This window comes from Heteronotia binoei, chromosome 21 (genome assembly GCF_032191835.1).
Source record: "Heteronotia binoei isolate CCM8104 ecotype False Entrance Well chromosome 21, APGP_CSIRO_Hbin_v1, whole genome shotgun sequence".
NCBI lineage: Eukaryota > Metazoa > Chordata > Lepidosauria > Squamata > Gekkonidae > Heteronotia > Heteronotia binoei.
Genome location: NC_083243.1, coordinates 156,285,479 through 156,312,514, shown reverse-complemented (window position 1 = coordinate 156,312,514; position 27,036 = coordinate 156,285,479). Strand labels below are relative to the sequence as shown.

General features: G+C 41.5%; 1 protein-coding gene and 1 long non-coding RNA gene across 2 annotated transcripts in view; both read left to right on the top strand.

Annotated features, from left to right (window-relative positions):
- The first annotated feature begins 399 nt into the window (after window positions 1–399).
- LOC132589952 (uncharacterized) lies at window positions 400–17,953 on the top strand. Its single transcript, XR_009556635.1, has 3 exons — window positions 400–659; window positions 16,187–16,221; window positions 17,830–17,953. It is a non-coding gene; the product is annotated as an uncharacterized LOC132589952 (long non-coding RNA).
- Window positions 17,954–18,005: 52 nt separating this feature from the next.
- TNNT3 (troponin T3, fast skeletal type) overlaps window positions 18,006–27,036 on the top strand; it is a 31,357-nt gene continuing 22,326 nt past the window's right edge. Inside the window, exons 1-3 of the mRNA XM_060262394.1 lie at window positions 18,006–18,057; window positions 19,281–19,298; window positions 21,802–21,816. Of these exons, the coding sequence (XP_060118377.1) occupies window positions 18,006–18,057; window positions 19,281–19,298; window positions 21,802–21,816 (85 nt within the window). The remainder of the gene's footprint in view (window positions 18,058–19,280; window positions 19,299–21,801; window positions 21,817–27,036) is intronic.

The window sequence follows — 27,036 nt, the reverse complement described above, 5'->3', positions numbered from 1 at the left end:
ATTGCACATAAAAGATTGCGACAGAACCTTATGGTTTCTTCTAGTTGCTAAAGCGGTGTGATTTCACAGCACAGCCTTGCTTTGTTACAGTTCAAACCCTGAGGCTTGGGATTTTACAGCAGCTGAAAATGTGTATGCACCCTTCCTGAATCCCAGCACCATCCTGCTGCCAAACCATTTTCAAAAAGCAAAGGACGTGTTCCACAAGTAATGCTATTGAGGCTGAAACCAACATGAGATTTTAAAAATCCAAATTGTGCTGGACTCCACTCTTACTTGATTCCATGAGAGGGTTCCAGCTCTTTTGCACTCATCATCTCTCTTTAAATTTTGCTTGCCTGTTTGGGTTATATAAATATAGAAACCTAAGCCATAAGCCCCCCCTCCCAAACATGTCCCTCCCATCTTAGCCTGGTGCAATTCCTTCAGCTGCTCCTATACTTGGTATGACCTTTTCCCACCCACCCCCTTTCAATCTCTCTCCCTTTCCTTGCTCTTTCCCTCCCTACTGTTGTGAGCCTGATGGCCAATGGGCTTCTCTGGAAGATCAAGTGTCACTATAACATGAGGACTTCGTCGCCTGGTGAATTTTGCAGACCCTGGGAAGCCTGTCCCATTCAGCATAGAGCTCCTCGCTTCTCTGAGCTTCCCCCTCTCAGGTAAGAAGGAGATTCAGGCAAGGGATGTATTGGTAAAGAGACCGGGGAAGACAGAACACGTTCAGACAGTAGGCAAGGCTGTGAGGGGCAGGAGTTCATGGACCTAGAATAAGTTTTCAGAGTTGCAGCAGCACCCATTCATTTTCTGTTTTGCCTGCCCTTTTCCTTACCTATTCCAAAGGTCCATTTCAGGAAACATTTGTACCCAAAGCAAGTGAGAAATACATACAGTCTTTCATGGCTGCTGAGGTTGTCAAGAAAAAATGTCTCACATACGGAAAATACACTCAAAATCTGTGATGATGTCAGAGGTGGGAATACTGTTCCAGATTGTGAGGAGGGCCTGAATTCAGTTAGAAATGGATGACAGAACTTAGTGCAAAAGTACTGGAAAAGAAATCCTTTTATGTCAAATGGGGCATCCCTTGGCAATGAGAGTAGCTGCCAGAGGGGAACTGAAGTCATACTATGGTGAATTTGTGAAGTTTACAATCCTGTGCACAGTTGACATTGAATTCAATGTAAATCAAGTTAAACCTATGGTCACCTGATTTTGGATGGGATCGTTTCTGCTTGTGGATTCAGCACTCTCAGCCAGTGAATTGAACTCAGTGGCCTGCGGTGTTATTTCTGAGCTCTTTCTGGCTTGGATGCTGCTAAAGTACAGTTGTACCTAGCATGGTTCATTTAGGAATCATTCCTAAGTATGCATACTGGAAAAGGCAATTTGTGACTGTACAATAACTGTAATTTGCTTCCCTACAAATTTTATGTTCATTGCTGGATGCTAAGAACATCAGACATGTGGTTTATAGAGAAGCATGCTGCAAATACTAGAAAATGTGAATGTGAATCAGTTCTTAGAACTGTTTGATATGATTAGGATGTGTTGGAGTAACCTCTTGGTTTGTGTGGGGGGTTTGCCCAGGTTTGAAAGGCGGATCAGAACTAATGGGGATGGCAAGGTACTGAATAGCATTTTTTTTACATTTAAGCAGTTATTGTATTGGTTGTTGTAGTGGCTGTCATGAAAATTGTGGCATGTTAGTGGGCATAGAAAAGTTTTTTGTGGTAGGGAACAGGCCTAAATAATAGTTTTTTTAAAAACCCTGCTAGGACAAACATGTGGCCTTTTTAAAAATAGAACCTTCAGGCTTGTTTGATGAATCTGACTGGGTCTGCCTGTCTGTCTGGAGTCTTCACAAATGCTGAAGTCACGCAGATCAATAGACAAAGAGATAGTTGCATACCATTATATGTCCTTATTGTGGTTTCTAAAAAGTGTAGGGGAGAATGCTCTTTATATCCAAAATGCTACTTTCCCTACGCTGAGTTGTGATGTTGGTTAGTGACAATGATACTTGAACATAGCCAGGGACATCACACAATATTAAGGACTGACTGCAACTTCTATGCACAGACCATTTAAATCATTCTGCATGACAGCTGCCCCCATATGGCAAATAGTTTGTGCAAGCAGCTCACTGTGTGGACTGGGTAACTTTCTCAATCAATACCACTGCAGACCTTTTTTGGATGCTTGTGACAGTATGAAGACAATCATACGTGAGAGCTGCTGCCACCAAGTGGCAGCTATGATTTGTGCACCATCTTAACTAGAAACCTTCTCTTACTGCACTAATAGCATTGACGGTATGAAATGCTCCACTACAGCACCCATCATTACAAAGTGGGCATTGTAAGTGACAGCATCTCCTCCCCTACAAACTTTGAAGTTTCAGAGATCAAATTAACTGTGATCAGCATGTTTGGGACTGTGAAGAATATTCTCTTAGGTCACATGAACTGGTGATTTTTAAGGAGAGCAGCACTCTCCCTGTGGCCTGTGGAAGAAGGCATTGTATGTGTGATATTTTTTATCCTACAAACTACAGTGAGAGCATCTCTTCTCTTATACCACCAGATATCCTGGACAGTCTCTCAGGGAAGTGTGCTTCCGTGAAGTAGAGAACTGTTCTTGATGCCATTCTTATTCATTCTCTAAACCAATGCTTTACAAGGCCTTACACTGAACACTTTGTTATAAAATATGGTGGCTATATTATACCCATAGACAAATTGTTCTCCTGATGTATTTATCTATATGCACAGAGATTTTAATACTGCTCTTCAGCACTCCTTTCCAGCCAAAATCTTAACAGAAACGTCATCAGGCATTCCAGCAAAAGGTGTGGCTGTGTGAAAGAGGAAGAAGATAGACTTGGTTTTCAAGGCCTCTTTCTTCATAGGAAATTCTGTGTTGTGAGACAAGCAGAGCATCAGAAGCCAGGGGCCCAAATGGATGGGATTAGAAAGGAGCAGCTTGGCTTTAAAACAACAACAACAAAAACCCTCCAGCTGTTGGTTTCTTGATCCCAGATACAGAATCACATTTCAGCCCAGCTAAATGGTTAACAAAGAATTTCACAAAGTCTGGGAGAGAAAGAAGATTGAATAAGTATAAAGAACTATATACTAGATGTTGTTAGATATTTCAGATTGGCTACAGATCCAGTCAAGGGAATGGATCCATCTGCCAAGTGATATATGGGTGCTTTAACACTTGTTCACCCCACCCTCAGATTGCTAGCTGTACTTATAGACCTGCTCTTCGATTCATGTCCATTTTCTTTCTGTGTCTTCCTCTCCTACTGCTGCCGTCTGACCTCCCTTGTATGGCCAAGGAGAGGGAATGATTGATAGGTGGAAGGCTATTTTCATAAATGGTCTCTGAGGTGTGAGGGAGTGAATTCAATCTATCCAGAGGAAGTTGGGTACATTCTCAGCTGTTAAGAAGCTCCCAAGGAGATGGGGACTATGCTTTTTAAGCCAAAATTTGGAATAGATTTGGGGCAAAAAGGAACATTATGGTTTAGAGTGGAAAGAGAGACAATGTTGAAGGATTTATGTGACAGAATCATGATCCACTCCGTCTGCTTCAATTTGGCTCAGTATTGAACATTTACTTGTAATTTCTTCTCTTCATAGAGGGCATAAAAGAAATGGATTTATCTGAATTTTAGGAGAGTTGTTTGAATTGCAAATAAAGTGCAACTGCTTAATAGCTGTTATTCCATTGGTACAGTTGCTATACACACTAAATAACACACTTTCAATCCACTTTCAATGCACTTCGCAACTGTATTTTATTGTGTGAAATGGCAAAACCCACTTGTAAACAGTTGCTGAGATGGATTGAAACTGAGTTCTTCAGCATGTGTGAAAGGGGAGCACCCTAAAATGTAACAAACACCCAGTAGTTTAAAATTTAATCATAGTCAGCAAGCACAAGGAAATTATGTTTTAAAGTGACATGAAGTTGACTTCTGCCATGAACTATTTTTAAAGGGTAAGTCTTCTACTGTTTCTTGGAGATCAGCAAACTGAGACATTTGATAGAGCAGGGTGTGCAATGAGTTCCAAAGAATTCCCTGCCTCAGATTGCCCAAAAAAGCTGAACTTAATTTGAACCAAGGAATAGACTCTGAAACTAGTTTGAAGCTGAGTTTTTTTTTATCATGTTCTCCCCCAATGAGTCCTGGGAATGAACAGAGAGTCTGCCTCAAGACATTTCATTGCCCCTGGTGTCTGTATTACACTGACCCTCACAGATTGTGCAAAGACATGCAGAATGTACAAAGTGCATCTTCTGCAACAGTACCAAGTGTATCTCTAAGGTTGTGTGTTGTTTTATTGACATTCCTTTAAAAATATGCATTCTTTTGGTTGGTTCGTGCAGCTGAGCCTGCCTTGATTGGAGATGCTTTACTGGATACTCCTAGCCCCATCACATACTGACAGTTTTCGCAATTCTTAAGTAGAAATTATGGTAGCTGAGCAAGTTTGGAAGGGATGTAAATGTATAACGCAGAAGGCATATCCTCGTAACCAGTTTTGAGTGCTACAATTCACCAGTGGCATGTTTGAAAAAATAATGTTAAGTTCCACAGAGTTCCTGTAAGCATTCACACTTCACCACGGGCTAACTTGATCCCCAATAATTGGAGTAAAGCAGTAAAACTTCCAAAGGAAACAGAACACTTGCACCTCCCATTTTCCTAATGTACCAGAAGACACTGTTTAAAGGGTGATTTCTATAGCAAGCAAGCATGCCCACAGTTCATGCAGGAGTCAAAAGTGGTTACCAGCTTGGAAATGTTTTGGAAATATCATTTTAGAATATAAGATTTTCTTTTCCTTTTTTTTACAAGTTTTATTAAGTTTCCTAACATGTTGGGAACAGAAAAGAAAAGAGGAAAGGGAAAAGGGAACATAGAAAAGGGGGGAAATTAAAATTTTACAGATAGTAACTCAGCTAACATATACAGTCAAACCTATCTAGTCCATATATAAAAATAGCAAAATTATATATATAAAAATAGCAAAATTCTGTGAACATTAAAATACATTAAAATATTCTGCTAGTTGTGACGTTTCATATAAACTATAAGTTCCATTCTTTGTATACATAGAGGTTATATAAAAAGGGATCCATATATCTTTAATTTTTTTTAATATCTCCATCCTTTAAGATTATTGTTAGATTTTCTTAATGTAGCATCATTAAGTGTGTTAATGAACAGCCATTTACCTCTCTTACTGCTTTTCAATTCAAATATGAAACTTTTGAGTATATTGTACTCCTTCCTTGTCAATGGAAATTACTTTAGTTGAACTGATGATGATGACCTGTATCACTTGAATATCTTCGGGCCATTTGGATCATTATGGTTATAGCATATTTCTGTTGAGTAGCTATTATTGTTATTATTAACAAAGCATTCATATGGTGCCATCAATGTGCATGGTGCTTTACAGCACATAAAAAGACAAATCCCTGCCTTTGGAAGATTACATTGCTAACTGGAGTTGTGATGTCATATTGTTGTACAGTTTCTGACCCCTTTAAGCTTCCCTCACAATAAGGCCATGTTCGTAGATCATTTACCAAACATAATGAGGTCTGTATTCTAAGGAAGATGTATTCTATATCTGAAAGCAGTTTTAAAAAATCAGAAGGAAGTGTATTTTCTACCACTTCCATGAAATATGTATTCAGTGAAAGCAGCTGATGACATCTAAACAGAGATGCTCTGCCCAGGTAGGGTTGAGCTGAATGTTTAGAAGAGAGGAATTTTCAGTACAAACAGAGGCTCTCAAACCAGAAAACATTTCTAAAAGAACCCCAAAACTTGTATTTTTTGTCCTGCTTCATTGCTGTTTTCAGCCTTGAATAGCAACACATTTCAGTGCTTGATACAGGTTGAAATTATCACAGTTTGTTGGCTGATTTCAGCTTAGTGTCTAACAAGATTATTGTGAGCACAAAAAGACAGAGGGAGGAACCATATACACCATCCTGAAATCCTTGGATGAAGGGAGATTAAAATGTAGGGCACATAGATTTCGTTTAATTTCTTTGAAAGTATTCCTCCTCTTCCTTCCTAGCAACAGCAATGCCATAATTAAGTTAATCAATTTGGCTGCATGATGCTGCTGCTGAGAGCAAACAAAGCTAATTCCAAGTGATGACAATGACCTCGCTTTGAAGCCGCATAAGTATGTGGAACAGGGGTGGGATCATGTCCACTAGCTCTATCTGCACTTGCAAGATTTAAACCAGCATGGGACCTTTTGTGTGCACAAACTATACCCACAATCAAGAACCACTGAAAAGCAGCATTCATGGTTGTACTTTGTACAGTGTGGTATAGTGATTAAGAGCAGCAGACCATAGTCTGGAGAACCAGGGTTGACTTTCCATTGTTCCACATGAAGCCTGCTGGGTGACCTTGGGCTAGTCACTGTTCTCTCAACACTCTCTCAGCCCCACCTACATCACATAGTGACGGTTATGGGGAGAGGAGGGGAAAGCGATTGAAAGCTGCTTTGAGACTCCTTAGGGTATAAAAACCAACTCCTCTTCTTCTACATGTGTAGGCTCTGCACCAACACGGGCTTTAATGTGCTTAAACAGGGGGCAGAGCATGATCGCACTCTAACACAGAAATGTATAGTGTTTAAATTAGCTTTGCCTTCAGTGGTGTAATCATGCAGCAAGATCTGATTGGCAACATGACTATATTGCCGTTACTAGGAAGAAATACAAAATGGTGCAGCTAATTGGGGCTGCAGTGTCTGAAGATGTGTTCCTTGTTTGCCTGGTACCAGAAGGACTTGGTGGGAGACATGTGAACTTGTGTCATGTGCCTGCATGGATACTTTTGTCCCCTTTCAAACACACTCATAACCGTAAAGGTGAGGGGTCATGTTTTTCAGAGAGGAAAATGCTAATCAAGTGCAACCTCATATTTTGGGTGAGCCCCATGTTAAGAATTCCTGTTTTCAAAATGTTGGCCTATTATGCATGGGCATTTCCCCTTGCTTTCATCAAGGATGTCTGTTGGGTTTTCTTTGCCATTTTGCATGATTTTCCTCCCTTCACTACTCAGTTCGCTTTCTGTTCGCTGTCTCTCTGGGCTTTCTGAGAGTGCTTTTGTGCTAATTTCTCTCTTGTTTCACTTCCAAGCTGAAGTAATTCAAAACCATATGAATTTCCTTACAGGGAGGTAGCCACGGGGGAGCCTGGGGGCACAGCCCCTCCATTCAACCCCCCTTCCCCCTGAAGGGCCCCTCCATCCAGTGCCTCCACTGCCGCCCACCCCTTCCCATTGCAACCCCCCCCCCACATCGTGTTGCCCACCATGGCCTGTGCCTTCTCCGCCGGCCCGCTACCGCCCACCCCTTTCCTTTGCACACCCCCCCAGCATGCCGCCCGCTCGCCCACCGTGGCAGCCTGTGCCTCCTCTGGTGGCTCGCCACGGCCGCTACTGCCGCCCGCTCCTCCTTCCCCATCCCTTCCCATTGCCTCCCCCCCGCACCTCCCCGCCGCGCCTCCTCCTCCTCTCTCCCTCCATTCCCCACCCCGTGTGGATTTCCAAGCTGGAACCAGCTTTAGTGCCACATTCTGGCTATCTAAAGCACCCCCCCCCCCGCGGATGGCTGGAGCGGTGGGTAAAACCGCACCGCAGGGCTGCTCTCACAGTCTGTCAGGACCAGAGTCCTGACAGCACAGCCTCGCTGTTGCTGACTCCTCTTCTCCCCACTTCCTGGATGGAAAAGGAGTCAGCGACAGCAAGGCTGCGCTTTCAGGACTCTGGTCCTGACAGACTGTGAGAGCGGACCCATGGTGCGATTTTACCCACTGCTCCAGCCATCTGCGGAGGGGAGCGCTTTAGATAGCCAGAATGCGGTGCTAGAGCCGGTTCCGGATTGGAAATTCACACGGGGTGGGGAATGGAGGGAGGAGGAGGCACAGGGGGCAAACTGGTGGAGTTTGCATGAAGGGCTCCTCAAGAGAAGCCCTCCGTGCAAATGGGGCCATGTGGCCCCGCAACCCCCCCACCAGAATTCTTACCTTGGGGGTCCCTCCACCCAAAATTTTATGACTATGGGCCTGTTCCCTTGGATTCCCCCCCTTGCCCTTTTGCTGATCCTTGAAGGTCACTCCCCTGCCTACATCAAGGTCATCCTGCCCATTCTGCACCTTCTGCTGTCCTCCCCCCTTCATCAATGTAGACTTCCTTCTTGTTTAAAATGTTTAAAAAATTTTTTACAAGTAGCTTGAGTCTAGCAATCACTGAATAAATTCTTGGATTGCTGAATTAAAAAATTTAAACGACAGGGGAAATTTTAAAAGGAGCTGCACAAGAATTAGTTTCTTACTGGTATTGACTCGAAAGGGGGATCAGAGAGGAGGCAAATGGCAGTGTCCCTAGTGCAAAAGAAAAAAGAAAAGGATTTCAGTCCTGAATGCAAACAAAATAAGGGTGTGTGTGTGTGTGTGGAATGAATGAAATTGACACGAGAAAGAGGGGGGTGGGGATGGGATGGGAAGCCATTTTTTCTTTTCATGCTTTAGTGAAGGGGGGGGCACCATTTTGACAATCTCTGGGAGCCTAACATTAAAATGGCAGCTGAACCACATCATCATCATCTTTAATTTATATCCTGCCCTCTTCGCAAGTGGACTCAGGGTGGCTAACAATCAGTTCAAAACTTCAAAGAAGAAGAAGAAGAAGAAGATATTGGATTTATATCCCGCCCTCCACTCCGAAGAGTCTCAGAGCGGCTCACAATCTCCTTTACCTTCCTCCCCCACAACAAACACCCTGTGAGGTGGGTGGGGCTGGAGAGGGCTCTCACAGCAGCTGCCCTTTCAAGGACAACTTCTGCCAGAGCTATGGCTGGCCCAAGGCCATTCCAGCAGGTGCAAGTGGAGGAGTGGGGAATCAAACCCGGTTCTCCCAGATAAGAGTCCACACACTTAACCACTACACCAAACAATAGATACAATTAAACAATTCAAAACTTCAAAGTTTCAAACAGTAAATACAGTTAAAACATTTAAAAAACATTTTATGTTAAGGCACATGGGCCATGTTAAGGCACATGGGCCTTCTGCAAACCACTAAACTTAAGAATTGCTTGGAATTGATCCATTTGGAGGATCTGTACAGGACAGACAGTTAAAAAACTGCCAAGGTCACAACCAGTGTGCAGGATCAAATTAGACAATCACAAAGAGAAAACCAAGCAAATGTGCAAGGAAGGGCAGGAAATTAGCATTACTATACAGCTGTGCTAGAGCATCAGTTAAAATGCCCTTCCCATTTTTTCAGTTTAATGGCACAAGACTAAAAAAGCTTTCCAGAGCTTCTGCTCGAGGACGACGACTCCATAGAAATTACAGCCCTGTTCAAAATGTTATGGAGTAGCAGCTGACATTGCACAGGCACACGAACACACACACATGTTACCAATGATCACAGCAGATTTTAGATAAAATTTTTAACTATTTTTAATACTTTAAATATTTTAAATCCCTGGAAAATTTGTATGTTCATATTTTCCTTTTGTATGTCTAGTCTAAGAACTGCAATAACAATAAACAAACAGATAACAACCATGCGTTCTGTACACTCAACATGTTCCCTCATATTACCATATGAGATCATTTGACTCTTTCCCCTTTTTTCACAGTGGTCAATAACACAGCAGAGAACCCCCTGGTGCTCAGCAATATGGAAAATGGGGCTTCACAGCTGCTTGTCAGTTATTTTTAAAAGCCTTGTCACTTTCAACATCAGGGTTTTTTTCTCTCCTTTGCCTGTGTTCCTTTTCATTCAATGAACTAATGCTAACATGCATGCGCAAAACCTGAACGACAAGGATTTAAACAGAAGGCATTTGCTGGATGCTACTGCACAGCTACGATAGGGCAATGTGTAAATTTTTTTACACCATCCTCACAAGTCACAAATGATGTTCCACTCCAATTTAGAAAAGTACACTGGAGGGGGTGGGGGGTGGGAAATGGTACATAAGGTGGGCACAGAATCTGAACTCAAGATTAAAGACTTACTGCTCTAAAAATCTGCAGTAAGGTGTACATGCGTAATGGGCCATTGGCTTGGATCCTGTCTAAATTGTTGCTAGTTCTCTCCCACAGTAGGCCCAAACTCCCCCTGAAGTGCTGTTCCTTGGGGATGGGAACTCCTAGGAATAGCTTACAGGGGTGTCGAACTCATTTGTTATGAGGGCTGGATCTGACATAAGTGAGACCTTGTTGAGCCATGTCAGGCTGGGCCATGTGTGTACTTATTTAAGGTTAGGTAGCAGAGATATAAACTTTATAAAGGACACGGACAAATGCAATTAAACATTTAAAAAAACCCCTCAAAATATGCTTAAAACATTAGCACTCATTGGTCTTAAAGGTGCTTTCTTTGAATTTCTCCCATGGAATCCAGGGAAATGGGCAAAGGAAGCTCTGGCTCTTTCCTTCCTTCCCCAGGGGACCAGGAGGGGAAGGAGCCTCAGCCAATAGTAAGTAAAAAGTAAAATTTTATTTATATCCCGCCCTCCCCCGCCAAGCAGGCTCAGGGCGGCTAACAACAGCAAAACAACAATACATTTAACAAAACATTAAATTAACCCCAAACCGATTAATACATTAGTTAAAACAGTTACTAAGTCTAAAAACATTAAGTTAGATCTGACAGTACCGTTATTAATCGACACTATGCCTGTCAGTTTGTGAATGATGGCGGATCTCCAGACTGGACCATTTTGATGTTTCTTTGTGGACTTGGTCAGCTGTTCATGAATGCCTGTTTGAAAAGGGTGGTCTTGCAGGCCCTGCGGAACTGATCAAGGTTCCGCAGGGCCCGCACCTCCTCTGGGAGTTGATTCCACAAGGAAGGGGCCGCGGTAGAGAAGGCCCGTGCATAGGTAGTCCGAAGTTTAACTTCTTTTGGCCCAGGGGTGGTCAATCTGTTTTTACCTACTGACCTCAGTGCTCTCTGGGGCTCATACGGGGAGAGACGGTCCCTCAGGTAGGTCGGTCCTCGGCCATATAGGGCTTTAAAGGTAATCACCAGCACTTTGTACTGGACCCGGTATACAATCGGCAGCCAGTGCAATTCGCGCAGCCCTGGCTGCCGAATAGAAGGAAGAAAGACTTGGTTCAGTAGTAGGGCTGCCAAATTCCCGGCATGGGTGGGTTTTCCCCCGTTCTGGAGTGTCCCAACCCACCGGTTCACATTGGGCCGGCAGGGGGGGAGGGTTTCCACCCTTGATGTTGCTGGCATGATGATGTCACTTGATGTCATCGTGCCAGCAACATCTCATGCCAGCCACTCTAGGAGCTTCTGGAAAAACTCTATGGTACCGTAGAGTTTTCCCTCCCAAATTGGTAGAGCGTGTGGGAAAACTATAGAGTTTTCCCAGAAGCTCCTAGAGCGGCTGGCATGCAATGTTGCCGGTGCGATGATGTCACTTGAAAACAGTCCCCCACTGGAGGCTGCAGGAGACTTAGCAACCCTGCTCAGTAACTCTGCTGTGGGATTGAGAGAGCCTGGAAAAGCAAGCTGTGCCTCCCCGCTTTCTCCGAAAGGGAGGAGCCTCAACTAATGGAGAAAATAGAGGTCTTGCTCTGTAGCTCCTGTGTGAATGAGCAAGCCTGGCAAAGGAAGCTGTGATGCAGAAGGAAGCAAGAGAGAGGAAGAAGGAAGCAGATGACAGCCTGTTGCTCAGTGACATGATAGGAGCCCTCCGGGGGCCTGGTTTGGCCCCCGGGCCACATGTTTGACACCCCTGTCTTAGACAGCATCAGCGGTCTGAAAATCACTCCCCTTGTGCTCATGAAAATTTAGGCAGCACTTAAGCTAATAGTTGTTTCCAAACAATGATATGAAGGAAACAAGGCTTGCCTTTTTTGACCTGTTGGGGAAACTTACATGTAGCCCCTGAATACACATAGATTTCTCCATTAACAGAAATATCAGCTTGCCAGGAGTGAAAAATGAAGTGGGAGGAAGTTTTAACCTCTCTCTCCCCATGTACCATGGTCCTCAGCCTCCTATCCACCCAATAATCTAATTTTTACTGGGCATGTCTGCCTGACAGGACATGGAGTAGATCTGAAAACAGTGTGGCATATAGTTAGACCCTGCTTTGTCACCAGTGCACAATCTCCTATGGGGAAATTACTTTTTCGTGCAAACAGTTTTAGGAAAAGTCATCTGTGAGTATCAAGGGATCAGTGAGCCTCACTATATTTTTAATCCTAACGTTTACTGTCAGTTTGGATGCTTTCTGACACTAAAACTCAGTGCTGCTGCAGTGCTATTACATCAATAACAAAAGAGGCCAGAATAAAATGTGCAAACTCATATTTAGACATGCAGCCTTTCACTTCCTCATTTTAACCCAGTTTACATGTGAGGATCAATTGTCCAATTTCATTCCAAATTCATGTGAATGCTTTCATACTGTGGTGAGAAACTGGGATTGTTTGCAGTTGACTTTTCGATGATATTTCAGTTTGATATCTTGTTCTCTGCAGAGCATTTTGAGGAGAGTCATTAGATGCTATGTTGAAAATTTGGTGCCTCTACCTCAAAAAAACAGCCCCTCCAGAGCCCCAGATACCCCCAGATCAATTTTCCATTATACCCTATGGGAATCGATCTCCATAGGGAATAATGAAGTGCCCAGCAGACATTCCCCCCCCCCCCGTTTCTGATGACTCTGAAGCGGGGGAGGGCCTGCTCCCATCTGGGGATTGGCATCTCTACTCATGAGTTGCTGAACTTCCAACTTCTTCAAAGTAACACAGAGCAACCAAAGGTTCGAGTATACCTTTCCTATGCAAACGACCTCTGAAAAGATTGTGCAACCAACGGAAGGTCTGGGCTGCTTTTACAGCCACTGGGAGCAACCATGTTGTGTCTGCTCCCGCCCCCATTCAGCCTTAAAGACACAGACACACCATCCCAAGAAGAAGCCTTTCTAAGTGGAGTCTGAAGCCTCCTGAGGCAGAAAGGCACATGGTGGCTGTAGGGGTGGGGCTTCCCCCCATTGGCCAGCTGGCTGGGAGTGGGAAGGAGCCTGGGAGAGTGGGAGAACCCCTGCTGGGACCTGGGGATTGGCAAACCTAATCCATGGGCACATTCATAGGTGATTTCTGCAGCATCTATCCAGATAACAAAGCACTTCACTAACAAGTATTGCTCCTAAACCCAGTCTATTTTGTCACTTTATAAAATTCCTTGTTTTTTTCAGTTCCTAACCTAAAAGTGAAACAGCCTTTGTTCTGTTCTATTCCCAGCCCTCTCAACTGGCTCTCATGGCCCACCATTTCAGACTCTTTGTTCAGTGCCGCCTGTCATAATGTTTATTTATTTATTATTTATTTATTTAGGCATGGTGCCAATAGAAAAAGAAAACAAGAAGCAACTGAATGAAACCTTGCATTTGCTGTGTTATAAATGATGACTATAAAATATTTATTTCTAATTGATAAAAGTAAATGGGTCACTATGGATCCATTTGGCTAACAGTAAAGTTATCCTCCAGCATATGGAATTTTGCATCTTGCAGCAGCAAGGGAGGCTCCTCCTTGTGCTGGACTAAAGCTCTGCCATTAACAGAACTGATCCATTGAATCCAAATCAATGCAGTCTAATCTACTGGTCCTATTAAAATGCATGAACTTTTAAGCTATTCATCTTTCTGATTATCAGCAAGTTTCAGGAATAGAGTCTCTTCCCTTCCCACATATACATAGATCTTTTTTTCCAGACTTTTTGTCCAACAACGGAAGAGTTGATAGGCAATGCTCTGGCCAGTCCTGCCAGCGAGGAAGAAAGTTGGAGCCAGCAGCACTCCGCAGCTACACATGCACTTAAAATGGCCTTTGGCTTCCACAGAATTACACCAGTAGCATAAACAAACAAACAAACAAACAAACAACTTTGCTCTATTGTTCTTTTGTTTACTAGGAAGACTCACTCCATATGTAGGAACTACTCACAGAGTAAAGAGAGTGTAGTGGTCAACAGGCCCATAGGAACCCTTGTGGGAATAATTAGTTTGGAAAGAACCTTAGTGGGTTTTATTGCTTTTCTCTCCCCGCAGAGCAGCTGTATCACCCCATCCCAGAGACCAAAAAATATTGTCTGCCTGCCTGTTGTTAGGGTTTTATGACTGGAACACATAGAGCCTCACAGCATAATGGTATAGGCTTTGTAAGCACACACCCTTCTTGGTGTTTACATGATATCATTAAGTGTTGCTATGGGTTGCTGGGTAGGATTCCTTATATGGCAGGACTGTTGCCTCTGGGATTAATATACCATTCTGAAATAGAAACCTTGTGAGCTGCAGATGTTCCTTTAGGATGCACATCCATCTACTTGTTCCTTCAAGACTCCTCTCATATATCAGCTGAGTAATGAAGTCAAGTCAAGGCTTGGGTTTCCTGGGGAGGAGCCTTGTTTTCTAATTTAAGCTTCATCTATCATGGACTGGGTGGAGGCTGGATGAAACTTCTTCTGCAGAGTTTATCTGACCTCCTTGGGTTTTCTGACTCTTTAAAAATAGTTTTGCAAAGGCATTGCTCAGACTCCCCAAAGAGGTCTGCTAGAACCGCTGCTCCTTTTTGGGAGGGAGGGGAAGATCTGCATTCTTCAATACACACAATTCTGCTTTGTGATTAAAGACAGGAACATGGGACCACTGGTCAGTGGTGTCAGCTCTGTGGTTTCAGCCTGTCCCTACTGTTTACAATGGAGCAATGCCTTTCACAGCTATTGAGGGCTGGGGAAACCATAGCTTTGAAGGGAGAACAACAGGAAGCCCTTCATGTCCCCAACCTTTTCAAGTACTTACTTGGGGGTATTAAATCTATAGGTAAATATAGGTAAATGGAATAGCTAACCAGATACCTTTGTGCAAATAATGTTCTGATTGCTGATGTTTTTCCATATTTCACCTTATGAGTGAATTTGCTGCTGATCTGTGGCTATCTTCTTTTATTTTCTTTTACATAAATACAAGGTCAGTTATAACATTAGCAGTTAATGCTTGCCATATGCATTTACTTTCCGTGCAGCAAGAGGGCAGTGACACCCAATGGGCCATTTAAGCTAAAGCATCAGTCCCATCTTATGTAAGCAGGCCACCGCTCCCATCCTCAGTTTTCCTGCTTGCAAGAGTTTTTCTGAGAACAAATGTCAAAATACCGTAATTATAAAGCACTGTGTACTTGAAAAATGGATGCATAAACAGTAGAATTAATACATGGAAAGGATTGAATTGTTGGCAAGTCAGGATAATTCCTTCAGTGGTTTAGGGGACCTCATTGCTCAAATACGCTTATGTCATGATGTAGCCCTGATTTGATTCCATCTAGGGCAGATATTGGTTGTGTAACAGCACAATCCCAAGTGGAGTGACACCCTTCTAAGTCCACAGTCTTCAACGCGGCTTCAGGTTTGCTCTACAAGTGTACCTTGGTGGCCCTGAGGACCACAGCCTCAGGTATCTAATCTCTATTGAAAGTCACTGACAAATGATAAACTAGTATCCTATTAAAATATTGTTTTTTTAAAAAAAAGAATATATGAATCATACTGTTAAAATGATTTTCTTGCCATTTCTCTGCAAGTAGAAGTGTTGTGGGGGGTTTTGCACTTCTACAAAAAGGATCAGATGTCATTTTTTTTCAGGATTGAAACTCAGTCCAACTGTTGCTGATATGCACATGAGCATGTGTAAGATGCTCCTTCTTTGGAGGTTTCTAAACAGATCTGATAGCAATGCTGATTCTGTGAATTAGGCAGATCATGATAGGGAGGGCAGGAAGGGTTGCATCAGTGCTTAGTTCTCGTGTCCCCTTCTTACACACCCAGGGAAATGCTGATCACCACTTTGGGGTTCATCAGCAGGTTTTTTTTCCAGACAAGTTTGGCAAAGGATCCTGGAAGGTTTTTTTTTTTTTTTTTTGCTATCTTCTGGGCAAGGAGCAGGGGTCACTGGGGGTGTGTGTGTGTGTGGGGGAAATGGTATTTGTAAATTTCCTTCACTGTCCAGAGGATTGGATTAGTGGCCTCTGGAGGTCCCTTCCAACTCTATGATTCTATGACACTTACTCCTGTCCTTCATTTTGTTCTTTTGTCTAGAAACCTACTGCCAACATGTCTGACACCGAGGAAGTGTAAGTTGAAACAGATCTGTGTGATTGATAATTTCTGTAGGCTGTCTAGGTAATGTCAAATTAGTTGACACCCCTCCCTACAGCCAGTGATGACAAAGCCCCACTCATATCTAGGATTGCCAGGTCCCTCCTGGCAACTGCTGGGAGATGGAGGACTTGCCTGGAGTGGGAGGGAAGCCCAGTCTACATTGCTGGTGATGTGGTGATGTCACTTCTGGTGTGTACCTGAAGGGACATCATCATGCCAGTGGTGTTGTGGCAATGCTTTGGTTTGGGGGCAAAAAATTCTAAAAATGGCTTTTACCATACAGTTTTTGCCCAAATACCAGAGCATCGCCACAACATCGCTGGCATGATGATGCCATTTCTTCGAGTAGATGCCAGAAGTGACATTGCCACATTGCCTTCCTCCTGTTCCTGCTGGCCAGCTGATCACACTCAGTTTCCTGTAGCTGCCAACTGTGAAGCAATTGCTTCAGCTGGTAAATCATAGAAAATGCAGTTTGATGTAGCTCAAAGAAAACATTAAAAATTGAAGAAAACATTAAACATTGAAGTTCATGGTCAAACAAACCCTTCAACAATCTCCAGCAAGTCTACTCACTGGGGCTCCTACTCATTTAGGATGCTGTTGTTACAGTACACTCCTGAATCAAGGGTGTTAACTCTGCTTAGGATGGCTCTGCCTGTCATCTAAATATAGAGTCTTACTAGAGAAAGGGCAGTTTCTTTAGAATGGAGTTTCATATACATGCTGCTATATCTGTTTTGCATTCTTGCAGTAGTTTCAAAGGTAGTCAGCAATATAGGTCTAGTTGATAAATCTCTATCTGCTGGCCTGTATTGCTTCAGATTACAGATGGGACTCATTGCTTTCAGTGCTCCCCCATACAAAACATTTCCTCCACACAGAAGACTAGATGTCAGCAGGAAGGCTAACCTAGAAGCCTCCTCCTCTATGTGGAAAGAATGCTTTGTTGAGCATTCTGTTGTGAGTTCCTTCCTGTTTCAAAGTCTATTTTTTGTTTACTTTTCTGACGCCTATTAATTTTCGAAATTTACTCAGCTCCAAATGTGAAGTCTTCAGGTGATAAGCCATTTTTGTTATCCTGTATTTAGCAGTCCAGCCCAGACACAGATTTATCTGTGAGAACAGGTACCATAGAAATATTATGGGAGATTGAATGCTATACTGATGACAACAAGGTTGACTTTTTTTTTTTAATGGCCCCAAGATAGAACTGAAGAATCAGGTGGCAGTGGAAGAATAATGGGTGTTAAAATGTTACTGACAGTGAAAGATTGCTTAAAATGTTAACATGTTGGGTCTCATGGGGAGATCTGAAACGAAGACCAGTGTTTTAACGGAATGGGGACTGCATTTTTTGGCATGAGGAGTATCGTGCAATGGGCAGCTTCTGGGCTTGATTTGTGAAGTAATCCCATCATTTATTCTGACAACAACTAAGAGCGGAGGGGTGAAAGCTGGCACAAGGAAGCATGTATGCGTTAGAATTACACATAGCAATTCATCAACTGATGTAAGTTAAGTAACATCTAATGAATCTGAGCATGCCTTTATCTCCTTTGTGTTTTTTCTTCCAACAGTGAGCAAGTAGAGGGTGAGTATGAACATCCCTTTCTAATTATATACCAGTGTTTCAAAGTCTATTTTTTTCTGTTTACTTTTCTGATGCATATTATTTTTCGGAATTTACTCAACTCCAAGGGTAACGTCTTCAGGTGATATCCATCTTTGTTATTCTGTTAAGTTTTAATGATTCATGTTAAACAAGGATTTTGCTTATCTTGTTTTGGCCATTTTTCTCATGCTGAGTATCTTCATATTCCATTTGATGATCCCACTGAGACTGAGGAGATGGATAACTGTCTCAAATGTGAACTGTAAATCCCCAGTGGCATGATGCTACATATTAGAAGCAGAGATCCTGCTCTGTGAGCTTTAGACGGCCAATGCTGTTTCTCCACCTACTCCATATATTGAAAAGAATCTTACACCACATTGCTGTGTTACATAAGGACACTGTGAGCTAGAGACACAGAGGTTCTCTTAGACCCAGGCACTGGGAATCCTGATGCTATCTTCAACAGTCTGTGACAGACTTTTAGAAGAATTTTTATGAAGTTTCCTTTGCTTATAAAATCCTTACTCATATTGACCTTGCCACGAAGCCCATCCACTGTTTCACACTGTTGGTTCTGTACCCTTATTTTATCTATGTTTGCAGACCATCCAAAAACCGTATTCCAGCTTTCCTTTCTTGGTACTGTTTTACTATTGTGGATGCTGCCATCTGCTAGTGATACATTTTACAGTTCTGGAGACCAAGAAATGTGTCAATTTCCCCTTGTATTATACATTTCAAGCTTTGCTTGTTTTTTTTTTTGTTGCCTTGTTGAGTCTTGTCATTCATTAGCCAGGTTGGCTTAAAGTAATCCTTTTTTTCCTTTTTATGGTTTTTAGATGCCTCCAAACTTTTCATTCTAATGTGTTTTTCCTTTCTCATATATATATATGAGAAAGGACATTTACATTTTACAGAATAGATATAAACACATCAGTTGTTTCAAAAGGATATGAACTGAGCATTGTATTTTTTGCTTTCTCTGTGTTTCTTTGTGTTCATAGCATAGCCATTGCTACAAACGAACATGCTTTTGTCATCGACTGTGTTGCATTGTCACCAAATATGAAAATAAACGTAGTTTTAGCAGAATTTGATGTTTGCTCTTGTATGTATAGTCATGTCTTAATAGATTGCAGCCTAAACATGTTTTTTATGGTGCAATCCTCAGCAGAATCATATCATTCTGAGCCTATTGATTTCAGAGGGTATAATTCTGATTGCACTGTTAGAGGTTAATTTTTTTTAACTTGTTGCATCCATTTTCTTAAATAAGATTTCTCAGAAGGCAATGGGATGACTGTTTTTATAGAGACAGTGAGTTTTTATCTTTTGTGTCAGTCCTTGTGGTCCTTCTATGACACTTGCTATGTGTTGTTGATGTTGATTATGCTGCTTTTTATCTCATTGCAGAAGAATATGAAGAAGAAGGTAACAAAAACTCACCTGGAATGTACCTTCTCTTTCTCTGATCCCCTGATCTTCAACTCTATCACTTCCTGTCATTCACCCATCTCTCTGTTACAGTCTGCTAAAGATGCCATGAAATTCTACATGAAAATTCAGCATCTCAGTTTAGCATCAAAAAGCTGATTTCTATGTGGTGCTGAAGATTAAATTTATATTAAAGCCATATGACCACCTGATTGCTGGCTGAATTAACTGTTTAGTCCTCATCATTACAGCATTTGACCTGGATTTGTGATGGCAAAAACTCCCAATACTTTTCTCAGGACTAAACAAGCTGTCAGTGGCATAAGTTAAATGTACAAATTGATACTACAAGATAGTCAAATGTGTATCATCTTGAGCTGACTAGTAACTACTTGACAAGCTGCTGAATATCAGTACAGGAGCATTAAAAAGATGGAGTTTAGAAAATACGCTTCCATACAGATTCATAAATCTGTATGCGTTTGCTGTACGTAGAATTTTCAGTGAAACTTACAGAATCAGAATGTCCAACAAGATTTCATGTTATATTACATATTAGTTGCCTGTATTCTGAAGTAATGGAATGCTGCAAAATAAGTTAATTTCCTCTAAGCTTTGATTTGTTGTGCTCAGAAAAATTCCTAGAAAAGACAGTATTAACTAGACAATGTGGAAACCAAATTATTCACAGATCATTTTCATCCAGCTTCCTGAAAGACAGGGGTGAACTCCCTTAGGTTAGTGATGTTAGTCAGTCTTGTCATGGGCTGCATCACTGTCTCATACAGTGAAAGCTACAAGCACTACTGCCACTTCCTGACAGGCTTTGGCTTATCAAGATTTTAGCCCTCCAAAGCTATGTGAAAAATACTGCCACTCATACAGGCGTTGTGTTTTATTATCTGTTGCCAAACAAACCCATTTGTTAGTACTACTAGTAATAGTGCAAGACTGATATTATTGGGACAGGAATGCCATGGTATTTAAAAATGCCACACAGCCTTTGAAGATATGGATATCCTAACACAGCTACTGTGAGAACTAAAGAATACTACTGATGGAAAACTGTGGGCAAATAGCCAAGTATAACATGCTATAAGAGTTAAATGCTTATATATTTGAATTTCCTTTTTAAATAACTGCCTTTCCTAGACCTCTAAACAGTTTTTGAGTCAGTGTTGTCCCTGAAAAGCAGTCAAGAAAAATCCAATGCCTTGTAAAGGGTTGCTGTGAGTAGAGACACTTTTCAAACTCCATCTTCAGCCACTTGTCAAGCTTACAAAGAGATAACCAAGGGTGCTAACCTAATACAGGCAACCTATCCCAGTAAAGAAATATTCATTCCCCTTCTTCACTTCTTATCTAACTTTATTTATTTATTTCTGTTGAATGGAAAACAGTAATTCCAATAACTAGGCTAGGTGCTTTTCTTCATCTTTTACATTTGCATGCTCTGTGTCAGCTGAGTGTGTTTTGTTTTATGTCCTTCTGATTTCTGGATTCACATGTTTGTCTGGCCCATATCTGTTCCAAGGTGGCTGATTTCTGTTCTACGTGCTCTTTTTAACCACTTCTTCTTCCCAGCCTTAATTTTTAAAGTTTTGAAGGTTCTAACAAGTATCTCAATGTTATTGTCTTGTTTGTCTTTGCTTCTTGTTCCATGATGTTTCCGACCAGAAGAAGTAGAAGAAGGTATGTGATGTCTTTGGATTTCTCTCTCTTCCTTTTCACAGAAGGTGCCTTGCATAACGGAATCCTAAACTGTCAGAAGAAAAGGAACAAGAGAACATGAAATATTAACTCCAAAGACTTGATCCAATAGCACTAACATGAAAGAAAACATTTCTACTGCTGATATTGAGTTGCTGCTATCTCAGTTATAAATACTTTGTGCATTCCTCCTGCCCCAATCTCCTTTTATTTGCTATATGTTGATGTGTTAAAAGACTGATCTTATATTTAAAAACCCCATGAAATATTAATGTTAAATAACAGAACTTGTTCAAGTTTTCTGAACATTGATATTTCTAAAACAAAACTATTTCTGTTACAGGGTCCACTTATCTTGAAATTTCAAAGCTAGTCTAATATACTGAATTAGATCCTGTGGCTCTGTTCCACTAACAGTAGAACTATCCTCTGTCACAAAGAACCTTCCAAGGGAAAGTGGTGCCACTAATGGAAGAGATCCATGGCATCCAATCCCTAATTCTAACAAAGCATGAGATTTTAAGAAACTTTACCGAACTCTGTTAGTGCACATGCATGCCTTTTTATCTGGTCATGCTCATCCTAACATTTCTGGTCAATCAGTGTAGTTTCCATTCTATGTATATGTTATTAATTTTATCCAATTTACTGTAATCCCATAATTCCTAATTTTCTTCTTGCAACCTCGCATCCAACAATTTGAGGCTTCTGCCTTCATATTCCTTGTTTAATTTTTGTTAATGTTTCCTTCTTCCCTCCTCCTCATTTCTGCAATGCTTCCTGCCTGAAGAAGTTCAAGAAGAAGGTATGTGTTTCTCAAGGCCTCTCAGTTCTGATTGCTCAATTGGAAGAGTTAATGGCATGTTACATCTCTTAAGGACGTGAAAGGGAAAGTGTGGCCACCATCACTGTCATTAATAGTCATTAATAAGCAGTGCATACAAAAAAAGGAAGCTGATAAAATCTGATAAAAACTGAAAACATCCCATCAGAAGGAAGAGTCTACAATTATTTTTCCTTTCAGTGTGACAGTTTCCACATGCATTCATGTATGAATTACATGATGAGTGACATGGGATATAGGATTAGCTATTTTATGGGAACCTGCACAAGCTTTTGCAAAGCAGAACCCATATTTTGAGCATATGAATGTGAAGCCATATACATTACCAGATTACTCTCTCACCTTGCAACAAATATATGTTCTGTACCAGTATGACAACCATGAAAGAGGACTTTACCATGTAACAGACACAGATGTGAGGTAAACTCATGAAGACTCATGAAAAGTAGAAATTCAGTAGAAGTTAGAGTTGGAAGCAGAACAACAAATGAGAACTGATATTGATCAGTGAATGAGAGAGACCTGTGCATACCTCATCTACTATCTGCCAGTTATTAAAAACATGGTACAAATAAATTTGCTGAAATTCAAGGGCTCATCTAGGTCCCATAGGGATATATTTAATGTCCTTTCATGTGGATATGGATAGTAGCATTCACCCCAAAAAATGGGGAAGGGGAATTATTGAAGAAGCAGTTTTTCCCCGGGACATCCATGTACCAAGTTGTGTGGCACTTTGTGCCATTTGTAGGATTAGGTGGAAGATGTATTGTATCTCTGGCATGTCTGTATTATGGGAACTGGATATATTTAGTGGGCTCCTGGATCCTAATATGTACAGACATGCCCTAGAAAGAATGCAACAGCTTTGCAAACAAAGCCTTTAGCAGTTTGTAGTTTTCAAATAATCTGCACATTTTGAAAGCTTTACATTTTCTTCTCTGTGTTTGCATGCTCTGCACCCATCTATCTCTTTACTATACAAAGTTCTGTATTTGCCTGAACACATTTCATCACTCCATGCCCTTTATTTAAATACATTAATTGGCTTTTCTGTAATGAACTAACTTTTTTCTCAATGCTGACTTGAATTAATTTCACATTGTTGTAGATTTCTTGCCCTTTTGCCTCTAACATAATTGTTTTCTATTGCCTTAATCTTGTTCTATGATACTTCCCACCTGGTGAAGTTCATGAACCAGGTATGTGACTTGACTTCTGGATTCTTCTTTTTCCATCTCATGAGTATGTGCAGCAATTCAAGGGTGATGGAAAAGAACAGGAGAGCAACACATTACCTTAACACTTAGATTTGCTTTCATTGATATACCCTTTTCGCTTGCTTGTTTTTTGGATTAACAAAGGGTGATAATTATCATGCATGAACACAGTAAAGCCTTCTCCTATATAAGGTCAGATGCTTAGCATATGTCAGCTAGAACTTATTTATTGACTTCAGTGTCTTTATAGATGTTATCAAGCTGAGAATTTGCTGTGGACAATGTTCTGTTGAGCTCAGTAAATTCAGCATACTTATTCATAGAAATTCCTGCTCCAATTACATTACCTTTCTGATTTTCTTTTGGGTCATACGTTAAAATCTATATATTCCTCTTCCACATTAATATATCCGTTGTTCACATGACTGAAGAAGGGGTTGTTAAGAATATTACATAGTCATCAACGTTGTGTGTGTCTGTGTGTGTGTTTTGGAGGAAACTGGTTTCTTTCATATGCTCAATCCTGACATACATACTCAGTTGCTGAAGAAAGATGCAGAATTACAGACCAGCTGATGCCAACTTAAAACTTATTGGCCTTTTGATTAAACAGCAAGGATATTTTAATCTGTGTATCTACATCTTTGTTGAAAAAAATACAGGAGAATTTTATTTATATAGACATTGTCTGCCCTATGCCTAGGTCTCAAGGCAAACCAGCTGTATATTACTGGGGGAGGAAACTGCTGTCAAGTCTCAGTCACCTTACAATTCCATAGGATTTTCATTTGCCATTGCTTCTGTGTGGCAACCCTGGACTTCCTTGATGGTCTCCCATCCAAGTACTAACCAGGGCCAACCCTATGGACAGCCGGAACATCTTCCCCTTCTCCCAGCAACATGCTGTGACACCCCCCCCCGAAAAAAAAAAAAAACCTGATGCCAACGTTTACAGGACCTTATATGCAAAATGTCCCATGACCTGAGGAGATGCAGTAAGGAGGAGGTAATCACTCATAGGAACATAAGAAGAGCCCTGCGGGATCAGATCAGTGGTACATCTAGTCCAGCATCCTCTCTTTTATATAATGCCAACAAGTTACTCTGGAGCACCAACAAAAAGGACACTTTCTTGCACTAGCTGAGGAATCTAAGTGGAGCAAATCTCTGCTAATGCAACATGGAGGGGGCAGTTCTATCCAGTTTATCTTCCTCACTGCAGCTGCCTTTGCCATGAGGTATTTTTCCCTTGAAGGTCCTTCCCTCATGAAGCCATCCTTTCTTTTCCCTTTTCCCTTGCAGTCAAAGGGTGCCAGTAGTTGATAGATTTGCAGAAAGATATAATGAGAACAGAATTAGGCCTAGTTTTCTGCTGAATAACCACTCCTTGGCATTCACAGAAAGTTAGTATACAGTAACAGATTCTTATGAATGTAAGTTATCCTGTGCATTTAATGTAACATGTACTCTTTCTTGATAAAATTTATATATGATCCTTGAATACAATATTCATAGCTCATCTTCTTCTTCTTCTTCTTATTTATTTATTACTTTAAATTTCTATCCCGCCCTCTCTGCAAGCGGACTCAGGGCAGCTAACAACATTCATTTTTACAGATTAAAACCAATAAAAGATAATTCGAATTTAAATTTTTTTAAAAACATTTCATTTCATGGTGCTGTATTACTACAATATAATATAAGTGGTGATCACATAGTACTCTATAATGATGTAGGGTGGCAGCTCTCCCCCCGGTTAGATCTCAAAGGCCTGTCGAAACAGTTCAGTCTTACAGGCCCTGTGGAAAGTAGAGAGATCCCGCGGGGCCCTTATGGTCTCCGGGAGAGCATTCCACAATTCTGGTGCTGCCACCGAGAAGGCCCTAGCTCATATCAGCTGCAACCTAGCTTCCTTTGGTCCAGGGATGGACAATAGATTTTTTTGTCCCTGAACGCAGTGCTCTCTGGGGAACATGTGGAGAAAGGCAGTCCCACAGATAGAAGGCCCCTGACCATAGAGGGCTTTAAAGGTCAATACCAACACCTTGAAATTGACTCAGAACACAATAGGTAGCCAGTGCAGCAATCTCAGCACTGGTTGAATGTGCTCCCACCGGGGGAGCCCCATTAACAGCCGTGCCGCAGCATTCTGCACTAGCTGTAGTTTCCGAGTCAGTGCTAAGGGTAACCCCATGTAGAGAGCATTACAGTGATCTATTTTTGAGGTGACAGTAGCATGGATCACCATTGCTAAGTCATCGTGCTCCAGGCTAGGGGCCAACTGCCACACCAACCGAAGATGAAAAATGGCGGATCTAGTAGTGGGTGCTACTTGGGCCTCGAGCCAAGATGCTACGGCTTGAAGAGCCAGGTCTAGATTTTCCGGGGTACAGTCGGACTGACCACCCATCAATAGATAAATCGAATAAAGTAAAGTAAAGTATATAGCTGGGTGTCGTCTGCATATTGGTGACATCCCAGCCCATACCTCCTGACAATCTGGGCAAGGGGGCGCATATAGATGTTGAATAACATTGGGGACAGAGCCGCACCCTGTGGCACACCACATATAAATGGGTGCCTTCGGGATGATTCCTCCCCTATCACCACCCTTTGTCCCCGACCTTGGAGAAAAGAGGACAACCAATGTAAGGCAGACCCCTGAATCCCCACGTCAACAAGGCGGCTAGTCAGTAGCTGATGGTCAACCGTATCAAATGTGGCTGACAGATCTAATAATAACAGTTCTGCTGAGCCACCTTGATCCAGATTTCACATGAGGTCATCTATGAGGGTGACCAGAACCGTCTCCATCCCATGACCTGGTTGAAAGCTGGACTGGAATGGATCCAGTGCGGAAGTGTCATCCAGGAATCCCTGTAGCTGAGTTGCCACCGCCTGCTCTATAACCTTACCCAAAAAGGGAAGGTTTGATACCGGCCGATACCGCCGATATATTTTTATAATGCAAAATGTATATCAAGCTCATTAGACTGTGAATTTATGGACTGGAATCTTTTATGTTACTTCATTCTCAGTGCCCAGTTACACTTCTAGAAGTGCTAAATGATTATGATTATGCTTTCATATCTCTATAAGAAGATGATTTAGCTTTACTATATTATTTATTAAATATATTATTATTATGTCCTTGCTGAGATAGGTAATATGTGCACTGACTCTATATAATTCAGAAAAGCATGAATAATGATAAAGTATCACAAGTGACAATGTGATACTTAGTACAATATTGTTCAACATATACAGTATTTGTTTGCATGTTCCTTAGTCTTCTGTTGCTTCATATATGCATGCTGTCTCTTCTCAGTCCCCTTCTTTTTATTTTAAACCATTTATTAATTTACTTTCCCTCTTAACCTATTTATAAATTATCTATTTCAACCTTAACTTGACAAAGTTCAAGGTTGTAACAATCCTCTATTTCTTTAATTGTCTTGTCTTCCTTTTCCCTTATTGACACTTCCCACCTCATGAAGTTCATGAACCAGGTATGTGACATGACTTCTGAATTCCTCTAATTTTCTTAAGGGGTGGTGTGTGCGCAGGAATTCAAAGGTGGAGCAAGGAAAACAGGAGATAACAATAACTCTTAACGCCTGCTTGATTTTTAATTGTAGTCCTATAACCTTCCTTATTTGAAAATAACGTGATTTAACATCCTTTATGTTTAAGAATTGGGAGTGGGATAAAATATATAGTACAGAGGTGTCTGCAGTACAGATGAAGGAAAAACACAGTTTTCTTAAGTGAGTCCTAGTGGAGGAGTTTTGCAGAATCAGGAAAGATCTGGACTAAGCAGATCCTGATAGATGGCTTCAATGTATAAAATAAATTTACTTGTGCTTTATGGCAGGGGTCCCCAACCCCCGGGCCGTGGATCAATACCAGTCCGTGGCCTGTTAACAACCGGGCCGTGGAGTGATGCAGAGGTGCTGCACCT